Genomic DNA, 20,671 nt, shown 5'->3' on the forward strand with positions numbered 1-20,671 from the left:
TGGCTGCTATGAAACTGGGCGGTTTTTTTTGAATCTCAAGTCATTAAAGGTATGCACCATTTCGGAGTTCCACGGGACATTTTTTGTTGTTTTCTTCTTAATTTGGGGTCCGATCAGGACATGCCACACCTCCTCGTGATCAGGCGAATGTCCTTTATCGTTTTCAATCCTTTCGGGTGTAAGGACCTTAAGGATAATGGCATTTTAAGGATGTTTTAAATAAAATCCCTACAACGTCATAGCTTGGCTATGTCCTGTCGGATCAGGACAAGCTATACCTCCTCGTGATCGGGGCAATATCCTGGACCGCTTGCAATCACTTCGGATGCAAGGATATTAAGGATAATGCCATTTTAAGGATGTTTTTACCTATGTATATTTAAAATTCTTAACCTGCGTCCCAATATATAACAATTTAGTTGCAGAAATTTCCGTTTTGGTTGCGGGGGCGCCACTGTGCAAGGTTTTTAGTTCCAGAAATGGCCGTCATGATCTCGGGGGCGCCATCTAGTTTGAGAATTTACCGCTCAGGGTTGCAGCGCCACTGTGTAAAAAAAACTACAAAATTTTAAATTTCTTTATTTATTTTGAATTACTCTTTCACGTTCAGAAATGTACATTTTAGTTGTGTGTTTTTTTTCTTTTCTTGTGTTTTCAAGGGAGATTTATCATTGGTTGTTGTTACGTTTTCGTTTTTCTGGTTTTCATTGCGCTGGTTTCCAAAAAGTACATTAAGTAAACTACAGACATACGTGTATATAATATGCATTAATAATAGATATAGTATAGTATATGTATATATATAGAATTCAGAAATGTACAACATTCATTTTTAACAAAAGGGGCCCGGAGGGAGCACGACGTCGCCGTGTTCCCGCTGGTATAGTTAAAAACTCGAAGATAGCCATAGCAAAAACAACTAAAATTACAACTTAATGTTAGAGACTTAACAACTAATACACATACTAGTACAATGTCAATCAATATTTTTATATGCAAGTATTTAATGCTCTCGCGGGTGGCTCCTCTCAAAACAAACTACTGTTCGGTTAGCCCCGTTAAAAATTACATTTAAAAATTGATTCCTTATCGTACTTCGTTCGATCTCAAAAATTTGTGTGTGGTACGGTACGAACCTGTGATGTTTTTGAGTGGTTTTCGATAACATAACAAAATGTTAAAAGACTACGACAAATCAGTTACATTACAATATATGTATATGTATATTGTATATTGTAGACAACTACTTAAGAACTAAGGCTGCTATCAAAACAGATTTACAAATAAATATTCCATGTAAGTGTCTTGCGTATTGTAAAACCTGCGGCTCTCCTCCTGCTGTCCTCCCGTCACGCTGTCTGTTTGTCGGGTGGCTAAACTTTGAGCAACATTTCTCTAAGATATTCTTGAATAGTATCTGTAAATGGATTATGCTGGTTACGATCTTAGCTTAACGTTAGAGTAGAGCTGAAATAATCTGTGTATTATGTCTTCTGTTTTCGTGTGTTTGTCCCGTTCCATGTGCGGCAAATGCAGAATCTTTTGTGGTTTGTGGTTTCCTCTTGAGCACGTCGTGGTGTTCGCTGTTCGGAGTTCAGTAGGGTGTTGGTTGGTGTTGTTAGGGATCGCTCTTCACTGTCTGGCTGTTGTTTTGGCTCTTTTCTCTGGTTCCTAGGGTTATTTAGCTTGCCTGGGTTAGCTACGTTTCTTCTTGGCTGCTGAAAGCTCTCACATCGTCTGCCCACGATCGACTTACAGACGCATGTCGTTGTACTTGGCGAAGGCCTTGCAGAGGGAGAAGGCCAGGATGATCAGGACCAGATGCACAATGCCCACACCAATCACGATGATGATCAACTCGCGCTGTCCAATCAACCACTCGGTGAACACCTCATAGCAGCCCTGCAGTGTAGAGAAATAGGCATTAGATCTTTGGTATACCATCTCTTGAAAGTGCTTACCTTTTTGTAGAAACTGTTGCTGTCGCTGGGATTGGTTACACAGTCCTCGTCGCGGGGCACCAAATCGGCCACATCCTTGAGGACACAGCAGGCCTCTGGTATGGTGCGATTTCCCTTGCTGTTCTGCCACGCCTGCGAGGCATCAAAGTCGTGGTAGTCGGTGACGCCGCAGCAGCCAAAGTTGCTCATCAGCTGGTTCCACATCAGAGAACTGGCGTCCACATTCTCGCCCAGCGTGTAGCTGGTTATGGTCGTCTGCAAGAAGTTTTTGCTCTCGGCCCTAACTTTTTCCTTGTAGAAGGCAGCCAGACCTCCGGCAACGATTCCAGCCACCAGCAGTAGAATCAAAAAGGTTGCATACTGTAAGAGGAAAAGAGTGTGGTAAATGGAAATGCTTTATTCATGGAGTATAACGCCTCTGTTGACCCAATTTGTTGGGCTGCAGAAAAATCTATGCATTTAACCCTGAGCTTAATGTGCTGCAGCAGCACGGATGCTATGCACGGCCCTTGAGGGCCCCACATCCACATCCAGCATTCAGCTGAAATGCTGAAGGTCATATAAACCCACCCCCCAATGCTTTGTTGCATGTTTTGAAAAGCTTTTGCGGTTTTCCATTCCTGCTTCTTCTCTGCCCAGGCTCTTGGCTAATGTAGTCGCCATACATTGTCGTTGTTGCTGGTTCTGTGGCTGTGGCCTGATGCGTTGGCCTGATACGAGTACGAGTATGCATGGTTTTGGCTTTTTTAGTTGTTGCGGCTGTTACGCCTCGCAGCATTTCATTTATGTTGAGTTGAGCGCAGTGTGGGTGTTGGGCGTCCAACCAAATGGCAGCTGCTGCCTGGTAGCAAATGTATCTGTCAGATACAGATACAGATACACATGCAAGCCGACGCTGAATGAATAATGGCCTACAGAGAGGGCTAATTTACACGCTTTGCTTTGCCTACCAATTCGAAAGCATGAGTATCTAAACTATTTGCAACCTTTTAGGCAAAACAAAAATCAAAGCCAAGACATGTTAGCCATGCCAAGAGCTAGAGCCCGGCCTTGGGATGCGTTGTACGAGCGACCTTGTCTTTAAATTGACTGCAAAATGGTGCTCAGAGCCCGAAAGCCCAAGAGGGGGTCGCATGCAGGTCGCGTGTTCGGCATCGGTGCGCAAGCGCAAATCACATGGCTCTTAACCTCTCCTCTCTCATCTTTCCCCCGCCTCTCTTGATTATGTACGAGTATCTCCCTCTCAAAGGTAAATTGGATTCACCTGTCTGTAGCTGTCGTAGCAATTAAGCGCTGCCAAGCCCCGCAATGTGGGCCCGGCCCACCTCTGATGGGGTGTGTAAATAATGCAGCTGAATGTGATAAAACAGTTTATTAATGACAGCAATCGAGTGGAGTACTCTCGGCTATAGAAAGTGGCTGTGGCTGGCCCTCAGTCAGCGGCCCCTTGGCTTGGCCACTGGAAAAATGTAAATTATCTTCTAAGCCACAGTGAAATTACAATTCCATCCACAGACGGGGCCAAGTGAAGGGCTTGTCAATGCTCGCGCAGACACACAGATATACACAGTTGTACCTGAGGGTCGCCTCACGATACCTAACCAATCGTTCAAACATGTTTCGCCTCACGATATATTGTACATACATATTTATATATACGGTTTTGTACATGTATTCCCGCCCGTCATGTAATAAATATATGTATATGTGCGAGTTTATTGTTGAAATGTCCAGCTATTGTATGTGCGCAACTTTCTCTCAACAAGCATCATGGTTTTCCGTGAAAATCCCCCACTGCACAATAAATGAAAAATATCTGTGAAATATGCAAACAATCTTGAATCTTGAATCTCTCTCTGGGAGCTGTGGCATCTGTTGGCGTCTGTCATTATATCTGTACGAATATTCCTGCCGCAGTCACAGTCGTTGCTTGACTCACATCACAATATTCGAGTATTCCGTAGAGTCGATGATGCAAGCCGGTAAAACTCTGATTGGACTCATTGATTGGAAGGGGGAAAATGCATACATTAAGTGTACACACATGTACAGTGCGTACAATAAGAATATGTGCAATTTCGCAAGTTCTTTCATAACTTCGGATTCAAATAACTCAAATTTAACATTGGAATTGTAAGAATCGTTATAAAAATGATCATCAAATGGTATCTCTACCCTCTTTTACTTAGACTTATCTTATAATCTATGAAACGTACTGTGCATATGTTGAAATATTCAATAACTATTCGATCACTTACCGTTGACAGCAGACAGCGAGACTCGCGCATGGCCCCCAGATAGCCCAAAAAGCTCATGAAGAACATTACGGCTCCGATGACGATCAGCACATAGGCCAGCTGCTCTATGACCTGCGTCTGTGTAAATTGCTACAAAAGATGTACGAACAAAAAGCCATAAATAGATGGGGAAATAATTGCAGATGCTCTCCACCCTGCGTATACGTAATTAGCCTTTGAACTGTCCAAAAATTGTTGTCGTTTCCCATTCGTATAATTGAATTATAAAATTGTTTCCGCCAATTGTCTCGTAGCCACCAGAAGAATGCTCCTACAGGGAAAGGGACACCACCGACTGAAGGAAGGTTCATTGACCAAACTCCAAAACATGGAAGAGCGAAAGATATATTTCCTGCTAAAGTTTCACCATTATTTTCTCCGCGTTCTATCCTAGATGACCCCGCAATTAGCCTCCGTGTGGAGGGACATGTAATTTTCGTTTTTAAAAGCGCAAAACCCTTTGTGTCCCAGTCAGATAAAATAAATTTTTAGTTAACTCTGAACATGCCACTTTTTTTGCATAGAATTTGTCATACGTGTCAGTGCTAAGGGCGGAGTTTTCTGCTAGAGCTGAACTAATAATAGAGGAGGAGTTTATAGTAGGGTTGGCATGGGGTTGTTAAACAGTTTCACAATCAAAACGAATTAGATCGAATATTTGAGTCTCTGATGGGAAGGGAGACATAATGCATAAACATTCTTTGCTTTTTAAGCCATTTTCATTATTTTTATTTACCTATTGGTATTGGTTACTTCTCCTATTTATGTTCTTGAACCAAATATACTTTTATTTCAGTAGCTTTAACGGGGGCAAGTTCCCCAAAAAATCGAATATCGCTCCAATTATAATCAGTACAAAAAAGCGCCCCCTTTTTGTTTGTTTGTCATCGCGCAGTGCATCGTGCACTTTGAGCAGTGGTTTCTGTCCTTATTTACTCCGACCAGGGGGTAATGGGTTCCCCCCCACCACCACCATGTTTATTCTATAATTATAATGCTTTTTAATAATCGACGAACATTCGTTTCTTGTGGTCAGTCCGGCACGGTAGGTTGATTGGGGGTGGATTTTCCCTGCACTTGACATTCGAATAACTTGCATCGATGGGTGGGTTACGTACGAGTATAAATGGCGTTATAATTGGATGGGCAGGGGGGTTGTCTTCCGAGGCAACACTTTCACTCGGATGGGGGAGGGGGAACAGCAGTGTAGATGGAAGGGGGTCTTACCTCGATGCGCTCGCTCTCGACCAGCTTGAGAAGAGCAATCAGCGAGTGCTTGTCCACGGCCAGCCATAGTCCGACTCCGAATATAATTGTGCCTAGCACCTGCAACAAAAAAGGCAATGGCAATGTAGATATAAGATACAAGACAGTATTTTGTGTATAGGTGTGAGTGTGTGTGGAAAACATAAAACATATAGGCGAAGGAAACATGCAAACTCAGTGGTGAATGATTATGATTATTATGTTGTTGATTGCATTTGAAAATGCTGACGCTGACGCTGACAACGATGATGATGATGACGATGTTAGAGAGTCATTGAACCGCTGTAAAAAGCACCAGCGCATGCGCGCACCAGAGATTTGCTTGATTGAGTTGCTCCAACCATTGGCATTGGCTATGGGATGGAATGCTTTGGGATGGTATGCGAGGTATGAAGAGGGGACGAACCTGTCTATGAGGCGTATAAATTGCAATTGCCATTACAATTTAACCTGTGAAATCGGTTAATACTTACGAAAAATATAAAATTGAATATGCAAAGCAAATACTTTGCACACCAGACCACGCAGTCAAAGACCATTTTCGTTGTTTTCGAAATCTTGCGGCTGTTTCCTCACTCGAGCTCTCGACTGCAATGACAAACAAAAGAAATTCCACAGTTAAAGGCATAGTTTCTAATTGAATTAAAAGCAATTTTAGTTAATTAAGTTTCAAGTGTGACATAGAGAAAGTGTCAGAAAAAAAATCACAGCCACATACTCAAAAGTCCCAAAAGAATACTCAGAAATAGAAATACACGGGAAAATTACTTCAAGGCATGTTGCATTCGTTATCGTCCATGTATGAAGAATGTAAATGTGTACGTGCCCCGTGCCTAACAAATTAACATGTGAAACGGCCGTTGAAAATTAGTGAATGACTCCAAAACAGGAAATGGCCAAGGCGGCAGCGAGGCACTGACTGCTGAATGCCCTAAATGGAGTTGGGGTGGAGTTTGGTTAAGGGCATACAACATACATATGTATGTATACACCTTTTATGGTGCATAGATTCCATACATTTATTCCCACTAGAATCTATCCGTACTCTTAGTTTTTAATTTTAATGGTGCGCTGCTGCTGACTACCTGACTTAAGAGTTGTTTTTAATTGCAAATAAAAAGACAAAAAACATCATCCAAATAAACACTGACTTAGTAGTTACATTTTCTCCGCAGCCGCATATTGTCATAAAATAAAACAAACAAGATACGATATTTAATTTCTAGCTGACATGCACAGGCGTTCAAAGCGGAGCAAAAAATTACTCGACAAAATTACAGGCTCGTTTATTCATTCACTCATTCACTCAGTCAGTCATTCGGTCATTAATTCATTGAGTCAGGGGGGGAATCTCTCAATTTTAAGCTCACACTATTACTCCCGCTTAAAATGCCACTGCTAGTGCTGTCCTGCTTGCTCCAAGTGAACTTTCTCATTAGCAGCTCTCATTTGTTCCCCTCTATCTCTCTCTCTCCCAATTTCTCACTCTCTGAGCACTTTTCTTTTCAGATGATTCTGCTAAAACCTCTGCCCACTGCTGCTGGCTCTGCCACTGTCGCTGTTGGCAGCTGGCTTTAACTGTTGTTGTTGTTGTTGGCTCTCTGCTTCAAGCTTTGCTCTGCATTCAGCTTAAATGTGCGTCTGTGTGTGTGTTATTTTGGTAAATATACATTCGTACATATGTACATACACACAGCCATCTACACAAACAATGTCACGAGCTATTGAAGTTTGAAAAAGTAGAACACTCTGCCTGGGCTCTGCCGCTGTCTCTACCGCGGCTCTGACTCTGGCTCAGCGCGGCCCAGCCTCTGCTCTGGTTCTAACTCTTCCCCGTGTCTCCCTCTGCCAAGCCCCTCGTGCAGGCTGCTGCTACTTCTGTTGCCTGTTTTGATGCTGTTGCCTGTTTTGATGCTGTTGCCAAGTAGCGGCGGGCAAACATTTTCCTTGCCAATATTTTGTGCTGATTCTTTTATTATTTTTTTTGATACCCTGGCATGGCGAGCATTATTATTTTAACCTGTGTGTGAACTGCACACCTCTTTGCAAGGGTATCAAAACTTTGGACCCTGAATTCTAGCAGCCTTTCCTCATGTATGTATGTATTTTTGTTACGTGCATCCTTTGAGGCAAGTAAAAGCAGCAGTTTTTTACCTCTCGTTCTTACCCTTCCCCAGCACTAATGATGTTTTCGCAGAGATGTAATTGTGTACGCACACACACACACACTTAAGGATAAGCATAAGTGCAAAAGGTATGTTTCCAAAGGGCTTTCTGGTGGGATGATCCCTACATGTGTAAGTCGTACCTTCACGGTTGTCCCTGCTTCGTGGAGCGAGGCAGCCTCTCCCAGCACTTTCCACTCTCCCCAGTAACTGCCTTTTCCACTTTTCCAACCTAACACAAAGTTTATCAACACATTTTTAATTGCTTTTTCCATTGTTTCAGAAACTTTGACGACGTTTCAGCTTTAATTTACTTGAAATGTACCTGCTGATAGCAAAAGTACTTACTCGACGTTGAACATTTTCTAAACGGATGTGCATGATGATTGCTTTCCTGCATAACGGCCTCTGACATTGAATTTCAAGTATGGGATAGGTCGGCTATTTCTAACTATTGTACATAGATACGACTATAATTATTGTGAATTTTGAATAGATTATGCAGATTTTGCATCAATAAATTAATTCGGAGTGGATGTTAAAGTTCAAATCAACTCCGCAAATGTCAGTGCTATATTTTATCAGTCTAAATATTTTGTTAACCTTTCGTTTTTTCACTTAAAAAATCTATTTACTTCCATCTTATATTTACCTAATGGATTTCCCCATTTGCTCACTTAAATCCCCACCGGTTCTCATCGGATAGCCACAAATGCTTTCAACTTTTACCTCAAATCTATTCACTTATGCAGAAGCAGCTCAGCTTCGAAGCTTTAATTACCGTTCTGGCTGAATGGGGAAAGCTCTCCCACAGAGCTCCCACTGAGAGGGAGGCTGCTGCTGCTGGGGGCCCTTAAGCCCATATAAAATTGAAAAGCTTACCATTAGCACACATACATTTATGAACTGGTAAAGGGCAAAGTACACACCAACACGCATACATACATACATTTACATATGCTCCTACGCTGTTCTGGAAAATCTTCTAATTAACTTTTGGATGGCGGGGGAGGGCAAGGAAAATATTGGCAAAAATTCAGCCTGTTCAGCGTCTCAGAAGCAGCATCATCATCATTCTCATACGAGCACAATCTTCAATCTCAAACTCAAACAAAAAATTGAAAGATCCGAAGTGTGTGCAGGTACTACTTATGTACTAAAATATGGCAAGCTCAAATATCAGATTGTGTCAACATCAAAAGTGGATAATCTACAGTGGAGTCTGCAAAAAACAAGAAAGACAACTCGGATAAAGTCGCACTGTACAATGCTAAGTTCGCAAAAACCACAAGAGATCGGCCCCATCTCAATTGAAGCTTATTTCAGCTGTAATTAAATCCTCAGACAGCATCAAAAAGTGAACCAGCAAACAAAAAAAACTACAACAATCAAACCTCATAATAAATTACAAATTTATAGGCATCACAAAAGCTGGCTGGCTTCCATTTGGTTTTCGCTTTTGTTTATTATTTGCGTAATTAAATGCCTGAACATGCATTAATTTTTCGAACAATAGAAAGTCTCCTACTGCTCTCAGGCAATGCAGATTTTTGTTTTGTTTTGCTTCGAGAGAGTTTTCCGCCACAAAAAGGAAACTCCAGCGAGCCGCTGTCAATTGTGCTGGTACTACCAGCATCCAGAAATGGGTTAAAGAAAACCGTAACTCGGTATTAATTAAGGAAAAAGTATGAAAAAACGAACTAAAATGAAAAAGAGTTGAAAGGCAATCTAAAGATACAAAGAAAAGAGCTTCATTGAGGGGTTTGAAGGGAAAGGTTTTCCCTCTTGACTCTCGGAATCCCCCGCCCCCACTGCAACTCACTCTCACATGTGTATTCGGATTCCGTACTTGTCACGTTTCGTTGCCAAGAATTTTAGAAATTTTATTTATGGCCAGTCAATGCTTTCTACTTCTACTCTGTCTACCCCGTGCCTTGCCCCCCGACACACTCTCTGGCTTCTCTCGTGCACTCCAATTTGGTTTGTGAGACGTGGCTGGAAAATGGTAATAACATGAGAACAACAATCATGGCTAAAAGCAATCATCACGCTCGAAACCAAAAGTGGCATAGAACAGCCGCAGAACCGCAGAATCGCCACAGAGCCACACATTTCAATCTGTCAAAGCGTGAGAAATTCTCCACACACCATCCCCCATCCATCCATTCTGCATCTTCATCTCGTGGTATCTTTATCTGCAGCTTCCTCTATTTCTTCGGCTCTCTTCCCATCTCTCAAGTAATTAAATAATGGAGTAATAAGCCCCAATTGGGTCACCCCTCTCCCTCTCTCTCCTAACTGCTCCATGTAGTACTTAAATGCAGGTGGGTGGTCTCCCCAGCCCCAGCCCCAGCCCTCCACTGATTGTGGCATGCATATGAGAGGATTTTGGAATGGTGGCATCAAAATGGTTTTACGACGGGGATTACTGCTGCAGTCGGTGGTGGGAACTGCTTCAAGTACACTTGAATGGGAATACTAAATGGAATGGAATGGAATGGAATGTTAATGCCTTCATCAGATTGGAGGAGAATCTGGCTGGAAATGTGCTTGGAATGTGCTCATAACCAAGGAGAATGATTGTTCAACGTTTAGTTTATGGTATGACGAGTATTTCATGCATTATTTCAACATGAATCTGGTATTTATTCGGCAATTTTGTTTCAACAGCTGAGCGAAACGAGTTGGAATGACATTTAAACACAGTGGGCCCCGGCATAAAAATACAGTGAAGATGCCATACATCCAGCAGTAATTTAAAATATTTTCAACCTTTAGCCCTACTCTAATTTACATCCCATAAATAGGATACCCATCCGATAAGTTTATCATTATTTTCCAATCGATTGAAATTTCAATTTAATTATCCCAAAATATGGAAACTTTTGGACAGGGATAAACCTTGCAACAGTTACTGGCCTTTGTTGAAACCTTTTTATTTTATGCCAAAAAATTGTCTCTCTTTACGTTTGCCAAATTAAAAATGCTTTAAGCCTGAATTGATCCGCCACTGGAATTAAAGTCCATTCATTGTACAAAATATAACACAAAATTTGTGGCTGTTTTTTCTGTATTTTTTGCTGTTTGCTGTAGCACGAGCCGCACAATCAATTTATTTATAAATTTTTCTTAATTAATGCAAATACAAAGCGAATCAAGGCAAAAAAGAAGCAAAACCCAGACCCAAAATAAAACTTTGTTAGCCTTTGGAGCGGCAAATATTTGGAATTTGCATAAAGCCACAAAAACAGAGAAAAAATTTCACGAAAATGTCCCTGGGCACAGGACCAGGTCCAGGACAATCCAGCAGCTCTGGGTGTGTAGGGTGGCTAATTAAATGAAAAACTTATGATCAGATGATGACGGAAAAGCTAATTGAGTGTCAAAGCACATTGCATGCCTCACTCTGTAAATCCTCTATCTTCCCTGTAATGTCATTCAACTTTTGGCTGCCTTTTGCCGACCGAAAGATTGTTTTGTTTGCTTATATAATCCACAAGTGCGTTAATTTGACATAATTAGTGGACACCACGGCACGAGTCCAAGTCGAAGTTGGAGTGGAAGTTGGAGACTGTAAGACCTTAGAGCCACCTTTTGTCTGACTTGGCTTCTTTTTTATTTATTTTTTTTTTTGCATTTTTAGGTCAATGGTCGTCGTCGCTGGGGCCCGGTGTTTGTTGTTGTTGGCCATGTTTGCAGCCATTTGATGGCTTGCCAATTTAACACCTGACAGCTTCGGGTTTGTGCCGTGTGTGCGCTGGACCATGCCTTGTGCCAATAGCGAACGCAGACAGCAGCCTCAGCAACGCCCCTGCAGCAGACCCCGAGACTCATGTTACGAGAGCAGCCACAGCCTGAATTGGACCCAGCCCGGGTTGTCAGCCAGAAAAACCAGCCAGAGCCATACCAAAACGAAGTCAGACCTGGCCCGAAGAGTAGGAGCAGACGCAGACGCAGTCACAGATACAGATACATGTCTGGGCATTTAGCAAAGTTATGCGATACATTTTTGTGACGTTTTTTTTTGTATTTTTGAATGGATTTACTCTAGATTTGATTACGAAAGAGCAGGAGGTGAAGCAGGAGTCGCAAGCGGAGCGGCAGAAACAGGAGGAGAGGAGGATATATGCAAATGGGATTAACAAACTTTTAATGGAATAGAAGGGAGCAAAATGTCAAAACTTCAATTCGTTAAAAGATGTTTATCCAAAACTGCTGTCAAAATATTGATGAACTTTTGGGGGAACAGACATCAAACATAACAGCGTCTAAAACTTAATCTAAAGCTAATCTTATTGAGATTATACTAGAAGACATCTGTCACGAGTTTTTTATGGCTGGCATGAAAGGTTACTATTAGTTGTAGATTTTTGTGATATGGGGATAGCTAAAAATACGTGCACAAAAAGTATAAACATAAATAGTAAAGCGTCTACCATTCATTTATACAGAAACCCAGAGTAAAAGAATCAGAATTCTATGCTGATAAAAAGCATTCCATTACAAAGCATTAAGACATAAGCAAGAAAATCTGACAGACAATTCGTTTCCATGGTAGAATATTCAATATTTTATTAAATTCTGCATAGAATTGGGTAAAAATTCCCTAAGGCGCAATGTTTTGAGTTCCAACAAACCAACTATCGAAATTTGTATCTTATTCAAGCAAAAATGTTTCATCTTGGGGATAAAATGCTTCGTTGAAAACGAGTACACCCTTCCGGCAAATACCAGAATGAAAAGAGCAATAAAAGAGTTAAAGACTTAATATTTTAAGCCTCATTGTCGTAATTTCTGCTTATTCCTACAAAATGTTTGCCCAGAGCGTGGAAACGTCAAAGAACCCCCGCAGACGGAGACAATGACCCAATTTTAAGGAGGTAAATAGCAGAAAGAAATAAAGAAAGAAAGAAACTATTTGCCCAATTACCAACGAAGCGAACAATTGGTGATTGGGGGAATACTTTGCATATATTTTGAGTGGATAAAACCCCGCCCTCGTTCTACCCACTTTTTCATTTCATGAAGTATTTATTTTCTTTTTAATTATACGCTTTTTCTTGAAAAGTGAAACGCTCAAAGAACCAGAATTCTGTTCAATGTCTCTTGCTTTTTGGTTTATTATTGCCCATTGCTCCACTTATTTTATGCCCGTGGCCGTAGTCCGAGACTCGAGACTCCGCGACTTGCGGCTCGGCTCTTGTTTCTGCAAGTCGAGTAATGTATCTCTATCTGTCCCAACTGTCATAATGTTGGAATGACGGCTCTGACACACTTACATTTATTTCACTCATTACGAACTGGCAAATGATTTGCCTTTTGTCTGTCGCCAGGCAGTTTGCTGGGGCAGCTTCATCTTCATCTATCTCTCTGCCTCTCTTTCTTATTTCACTTTTCATCAATAAAATAAAATAATGAAATGCCTTAAATTATGTCTATGAATGCGGTGGTCCAGCATTATAACGAGGCATATTCAGAGTTGGATAAACAAACAAATCGAATATAAAAGAGTCAGATGTTTATATAGCCATCATAATATACTGGATTACTGATGGGTGAATCGAGTTATACAATCTATTGAATATCAAATGAATTCACATCGGTAAATGCTTAAAAGAAAGGGAAACTTGAGAACTTAGAATTTATACAGTAATTTAATGAGTTGAGATGATTAGGCTGATAAATAAAAGATTGCACATGTTTTGGAAGCTGTAGTAGAATTTCCCTATCGGATATTATTTCTGTTTTAATTTGCGGGTGCAGTGAATGGACTTTAAATTCTTTTGTGTTGAAACATCGTACATATATTTCACAATTAGTATGTGCCAGATACTCGTATGTACACATATACATATAAATATTTTTATAATTTGCTGCTACATATAACTTTCCAACTTTGTAGACAATTCCCACGTGTGCGTGTGGGGTTCGATGCAGCTTCAAATTTTCTGGTTTTCCAATTAAGACCCTGCACATCCCCACATTGTCTGTGAATTTTGATACAGATTACGCATTCGTCGTGTATGTGGTGTGTTTTCTGTGTGTGTGTGTGTGTGTGGTGGAGCCACAATTTCCTGTATTTGAGAGGAGAAACAAAGCGAAACACAACACAAAACACCACAAGAGAAAAACCAACGCCCGCTGTCACTTCAATTCATAACAGATGCAAATAAATTTCCATTAAAGTTTTGTGGCTGCCACAAAAACCTCAGTCCCCGTGTACCCGTTTCCCCCCAAACCTGCTGCGTGGGCAGACGGCGACAAGCCAAACAGATGCGCAGCCCAGTCAGCCATGTGGCAACTGATTGAGTGTGTGGACGGGGCAGAGACCTAGCCCGAGGGCTCTTCTGAGCCTGCACTAAGGTGCTCGGTTTAGATACATTTGCATTTCGAGTCATGGGGTGAAATTGCGGCATTACGAGGGCAGAGGAAAAGCTATGGCGTTCACACATTAATTTTATCATATATTAAGCAGTCATATCCATACACGTAGTAGAAGTAGTAGGATGGATTCCCAGCTAAATGGAATAAGTATCTGTCAGATACAGTGCTGTCTACAGCGCAGTGACAGTCACTGGCAGTTGCAGCCAGCACTCACCACGCCATTCGTGCCAGTGTTGTGGTTTTTGTTGTTGGTGCAGGGGCATTCGTGTTGGTTTTTACGATCTTCCACTGATTACTTAACTTTCTTTTGGGGTGCCTTGGTGCCCCTTGGGGGCCAAGTTCAATGCGCTTAACATCTCACAACCGCAGCCGTAGATCTCTCAACTTTCACATTCGACAACCTTTGGCACCTCCTTTGTCGCATAGAGGTAGAGGCGCCTCCGCTTGAGGCATCGTGAGGTGTCTCTTTTCCCCACAAAAAGAAAAGATATTTACTCTGCTGTACATTCGGCAATTACTTGAATCGACTCACATTTTGGCATTTGGCAAAATGCAATGAGCGAAAAAATTGCAATCGATGCACACTCGCAATGCCGATATGTTGCAAGCTTCATGCATTCAGCACTCAGCTGTGGGGCAAGTTTTTTTCGTTGTACCCACAGCAAAATGTATCTACACATGCCACGCCATGCGCCATGTCTCCCAACGCACTGGAGGTAGGGAGGCGGCAGGCACAAAAAAAGTGCAGAAAATGAAGCGGCAGCCACTGTGCCGCTGAAACTATGAAATATCTCCGTTCCCTCTGGTGCGAAAGTGCACATCCCAGCGACAGCGACAGAGTCAGCGGCAGAGACAGACCCAGAGCCAGGGCTAAATTTATGTGGGAAGTTTTTTGATGATGTTTGAATTACAGCCACCCCTTTTTACTCCCCACTCCCGAATGGGCTGGGCTCCGACTGCGGGGCAACTTATCTAATAACGGAGACGAACAACTTCCTGTAAGCCTTCACCAGAACCGAATGTGAGAACAGAATGCCAGCGAGATCTTTCACTAGGGATAATTCAAAAGCAAGTAAACGGTGTACTCCGATGGAAACATTAGATTCTAGCCATATTCTAGATTTGATATATGGGATAGAAAGACGGCCAGTAAGATTTATAAAATATTTATCTATATTCAGACCCTTTGGAAAGAAAAAAGAACACTGCATTCAAGAGATGAAACAATTAAGCTTACTTCTATTCCTCCCCAAAACTACCTGGAATTCCAATTACTTCTTTTGTTATTCTTGGCACTCAAAGGAAAACTTAAGTTTAGTAGTGAAACGAAGTTATGCAATCAGTTTTCCCCCAGTTTGATTTCAAATAAAACCCAACCAAATAAGCAAACTAGACCCTCTGTACGGCTCCACAGAGGCTCTCCAACTACAACTCCAGTGGACCCAAAGCCACCTGCTGTGGCTGGGCTTTGTTTCTGTAAACTTGTCTGGGACGGGTCCACCGGCTGTGTGTAAGAGCCGAAAATTGCATCAGCGTGCAAATATGTATGCAAGAAAGAGCAAGAGCCAGAGCCAGAGCCACATATGCGAGCACAAGTAATGGCCAACAGTCGCTGGCCAATGGCCAACAGCAGCAGCAGCAGCAGAGGGGAAGAGCACCCCTTGGACAGGCTTTGGTGTTAAGCGTTTTTCTTCACCTTTCCTCTGCCTCTCCTGCTCCACTCTTTGCATAGGCTGCGTGAAAATTCCAAAAACCCCATAGGCGTGCCACACAGTCTGACTGTCGCCGGCACTAAAAAAAACCAAAAACAAAAGGTAAAAAAGGAAAAAATTAATATGCATTGTTGCAGCAGCACGTTGCTGCCTTGCATATTTGGACTTTCACTTTTTGTTTTCTTTTTCAACGTCGAAGAAAAAGAAAAGACAAAAAATAGTAACAAATATTTCAAAATGAACTTAAAGAGCAGCTCGAAGCACAGCTCTGATAAACAGCTCCAACATAGCTTGAGCGCCTCTTCAAAATGTCTTTCAATTACAAATAGTTAACGCAAATAAATACGTTTATGTTTTGGGGTTTCGGGTCTCGGTGGTTGATTGGTGGCTTCCGATTTTGGTGGGCGATCCGACGATTACTTGAAGCTGAGATCTCAATCCTCCAGTTAATTGCTGTGGCCGCTCCCGCTTTCCCTTCCACAGTTTCTGCTGGTGCCTCAATTAAGCCCATCGTTGGACAGCAGAAATCAGAGTTACGCATGTCCAATTGCATAATCATCATCCACTATCGTTTTGCTGTTTACCACAGTTACTGTCTGTCCGTCTGGCCTGTCTGGAGATTTTCATGGCTTGCGAAAGTAAATACTTTACCAGTCCACTCTTTTCTGCGCTATTTTTAGCCTTTTTTTGGCTTCCTGAACAATGCGTGCAGTTATTAGTCGTTTGATTCATTAATCATGTGTGGAGAAAAGTAGAGACGGTAAAGACATGGAGAAAAGGTATGGGAGAAACCTGCAGGGTGCCTAGGAAAGGTGAAAAACTCCCTCAAAAAGGTTGAGATTATTATAAATTTGGTTTACATCATGACATAAGAAGCTTTTCTCATGGGAGTAGGACTTGTACTTGGCAACATTCGTTGAATAATACGAATGGCTGAATTTCCCAAAAGTCACCACAGGGAGTTAAGCAGCATTTAAACTTCGAATGAAACGTCAAGGAAAAAAGGTTTGCTTCCTAACTTCCCTTCGACCCCCGACCCAAATGTAACTTTCCACTGGCTCCCATTTAAATAAATTCAATCAATGATTTCCTCAATCATTGTCACAGTGAGATCTGTACCTTTGCTAGTTTTACTCTTAGATTAGTTTTTCATTTCCCCTCTTTGTGTGAGGCCCCAACTGGTTCGTTGGCTTAACGTTTTTAATTAACTTAAATCAATGACAGCTTACATTGGCCAGAGAAACGTTTGCAAAATGTCTAGAGCTAGGGACAGCGATGGGGCTTGACCATTGTGGCAGACAATGACAGAGGCAGAGCGAGGCAAGTCGAAAGCCGCAAAGATACCTCAGTCGTCGTCCGGGCCGTGGCTTTTAAGTGCCTATCCCCACAGTGCCCAGGGCGGATGGACAGCTGCTTGGACAATTGCTGCAAATCACAGTCCGACATTCGAGGTATTTGTTTCCGCTGGAAAGTTGCATTGCAATCGAGAGAGTGGCTAAGAAGAGGGCGGGTCAGGTCCATCCAAAGAGATCTAATACCAGCAGCAGAAAAATTGCTAGCTCGATTTTAATTACGCGCAACAACTGACCGACCGAAGCAGTGAACCTGCCCCGGCTGTAATTTGAGCCTCAAGCAGAAAGCCAATGTAATCCAAGATTGCTGTGAGAAATGCCAGAAAGGCCACTCTCCATCAAAGCCGAAGAATCCTCCATTTGAGGGTGGTAATGTCCGTGAGTCCACGCGATAGTGTGTGAAAGTCCAAGGCGGAGAGTGGATCAAGTTCGAATTACCATAAAATATGCAGAGACAACGCATGCGCAACACGTAACCCGAGCGGATAGATGGCCAGATGCAGACAAAGATATACGGCAGGGCGATACATGCAGATACAGATATACAGCAGAGTCCAGTGCTGTTGGCCCTGTCCACAGGGTTACCAGTTCACCTTGGAGGGCTGGCCGTTGAAAAAGCCGTTTAGCTTGGCGATTTCGGGGCACATAAAAGTTGCAGTGACAAAGGAATACATCATCTACAACTCCCAAATGGGCGGAGGGGGCCAGTTTTGGTAGCACTATGCTCGTATCTGAATGAACACAATATTATTTGAGTGGCCTTTGAACGAATTTCATGCTTGCCGAACCGTCACCTCGCACTATATGCACTATATACGATCTATCTGTGCCCTCTAGGCGGATATTACGACAAAACTTCTGTTTGTGCGAGCGGCCTTTTCAGGCCACTAATAGAATTATGTTGCACATTTTGGCAGGCAGAATAGGCTTCATGCTTGATGAGATTGCTTTTACAAACAGAGTTCTGTGCAAGAGTCGGATATTTGCCAATTGAGTTATTGCCGTTTGGATTTGGTTTTGATTTTGCATTAGCCTTTGATTTGGCGCTGTTTCTACCTCTGCCACTACCTGCGGTTTCCCAATGGAAAGTTGAGCAAACTCTTTTGAATTTCGACAAAGTTCTGTTCGCGGGCACACAGCCAAACGGGTTGGTTAACTGATTTAGCCTGGTTCGAATCGCTTTGTCACGTTTTCGATATGCGCCAAAATGGGTTCAAAGAGAAGTTTGGCAAAAGTTCTGCACCGGTAAAATACAGAATTTTCCATCGTTTACAACTTTTTTAATCTACGCCTGTTTCACGTTAGCTATGGGCCTTTGAGTGCCTTTTAATTTCCTCTACCTCTGCCATCATAGACGCTTTTGATGGAGCCTGTGGTAAACCAATTACTCAATTGCCAGATGCCTCACCTCCCCAATGGACCCAAGATTTTCAGTTCTTTGGGTGTGGGTGTAATTCTGAAAAACTGAATTCGCTAAAACAAAAATGGGATAGGGGGTAATCAGGGAACCATTATACATGGACACAAATTTATTCCCAAATATTTATAGACTTTGACGAAGGATTAATCAATGTTTGAGCATTCTTTTGCGAAATATGAACCGAAATGGGATCTACGAGTACTCGTATTTGTTTGTTTATCTATAAAATTTGCTCATTTTGCTGAAATTGTATAGGTATACAAATAGATTGTTTAATGCATATACCATATCAGGTTTTCCTTTACAAACTTTTGTTTGTTTTCTTTGAAATATTTGCAGTTTTATATTGTCATTTATAAACCAGTTTAAACAATACTAAAACAGATTATGCGAGTATTTTGCAAGTCTAATCAAAAGATAATCAGATATTTGCAGTCACGTAATGTATTTATAATTTATCCACTCCACCATAACAGATTTCAGACATAAATAATTATACATTTTCAGATTTCAGATGGAAGAACACCGAATAAAAGTGAGTCTGCAAATCTCTTGCCAGAAGTCGAGCTCTGTACCCTCATTCCCCCATTCCCCATTTAGAGCGATATCAATTACAAGATTTGCTGTGCTCTCGCTCTCTCCCTCTCTTCTTTTCAATAAACAATTCTGCTTGCTTTATTGGTTTTCCTGATAAACTTGTTCGGCTCCGCTCTCTTTTCTGAACAGACAACCTGTCCAAAGCTCTCACAGAAGTCAGACCGTGAGAGAGGAGTGCCGAGAGGGCAGGGGAGAGAGACCGCTCAGCATGTTTTCAAGATCAAAAAGCGAATGGAAGTAAAGAAATTGCACAAAAATGTACAGCAAAAAAACAAGAAAGAGAAAGAACGCTGGAGAGGTGGCTGCTGCGGGAGAGGTAGCCGTACAGAATTGCAAAGTATGACTCGGAATCTTTCACTGCAGAAGAGAGTTAGGTTACGTAGGGGAGCGAGAGGGGACACGGCGATAAACATGAAGAAGAAGTGCCGCGCAATTGAAAAGTGGCACAGATGCCTTAAAGCAACGGTAACCAAAAAAGGAGAAGTTGCCAAAGGAGAGCAAGTGAGAAAAGGGAACAGAGTAGACCAGAGCAGAACAAAACATGTCAGGGAGCGGTGCGAAGTTGGGGTGGGCCGAAGCATAAGTGGAGTGAGAGGGGTGGGCGGTGGGCCAGCAGCAGCATCAGCAATCAGAAAGTATAGGAGGTGGAGCAGAAGCCAAACGACGCAAAAAGCGTGTGCGTATCAACAAAAGAGAATAAACGGGGGTTGAGGCTGTGCCTGGACCTGGCCTAAGGGCGTGGGTGGCCTGGATGTTGTGTGGGGTTGGTGGGAGCGAACAGTAGCAATCACTCTGTCCCGTTGCTCTTTCTTTTACATTTTGTCGTTTCTTCTTTTTTGACAAATGCGCACTCATAAAAGAGGAGTATAAACTCACCTGGAAAATGTATTGGCACGCTTTGTGGAGCGAGCTGTTTAATAATTTAGCTGGCACCGAAAAAGGCGATGTCGATGTATCAAACTGCAACGATTTTGGATTATTTTAGAGATATTTTACTGTGGAAGCACTTTTGTTTAATGGTATTGGGCCAACGGAAGGCCTAGAGTGCACGCTGAGGTTCACAGTTAATATTTGCATTTAATAAAACGGGTGGCAGTGTACCACAGCTCTGTTTTGATTGAGCGCGCGCAAAAAAAATTATACACAAAATCAGTAGCACAGGCACACACACACAGAGAGAGAGAAACACACACAGAGTCACGCAGAGACGAGCTAGAGACGCACGGATGCCCTGGACCTGGGCTTAAGCTTGGGCGCGGCGAGAGGAGACACACGCGCGCAGAGAAGAACCGTACCGTAGGGCGTGTGTGTTGGTGTATGTTGAGACTCCAAAGATTCCAGGCACGAGAAGTGCAGACTGCGACGACGCTCGATTCAGGGCTCCTCCGGCTTATGGTAGATATTCAAAACTCCGATTCGACTTCTTGATTCAACTTTTCACCGTTTGTAACTGCGGCTTGCGACTTGCGAGTTTGACTTTTTCCTAAACTTTACCAGCAATGCTTTCAAAACCAGCT

General features: G+C 42.3%; 1 protein-coding gene across 2 annotated transcripts; it reads right to left on the reverse strand.

Annotated features, from left to right (window-relative positions):
• Nucleotides 1-644: 644 nt before the first annotated feature.
• LOC117894214 (tetraspanin-9) lies at nucleotides 645-20,622 on the reverse strand. Of its 2 annotated transcripts, none has more exons than XM_034801130.1 (7): nucleotides 20,450-20,622; nucleotides 20,031-20,114; nucleotides 5,998-6,112; nucleotides 5,486-5,584; nucleotides 4,220-4,348; nucleotides 1,962-2,321; nucleotides 645-1,902 (listed from the first exon to the last, which is right to left on the reverse strand). In XM_034801130.1, exons 3-7 carry the CDS (start codon nucleotides 6,061-6,063, stop codon nucleotides 1,753-1,755), a joined length of 804 nt encoding a protein of 267 aa, XP_034657021.1. In that variant the 5' UTR covers nucleotides 6,064-6,112; nucleotides 20,031-20,114; nucleotides 20,450-20,622; the 3' UTR covers nucleotides 645-1,752. The 2 variants fall into 2 exon arrangements, with proteins under 2 accessions (XP_034657021.1, XP_034657022.1); XM_034801131.1 differs by having other exon boundaries at nucleotides 20,379-20,622.
• Nucleotides 20,623-20,671: the final 49 nt, after the last annotated feature.

The sequence above is a fragment of the Drosophila subobscura genome, chromosome J, assembly GCF_008121235.1.
Source record: "Drosophila subobscura isolate 14011-0131.10 chromosome J, UCBerk_Dsub_1.0, whole genome shotgun sequence".
NCBI lineage: Eukaryota > Metazoa > Arthropoda > Insecta > Diptera > Drosophilidae > Drosophila > Drosophila subobscura.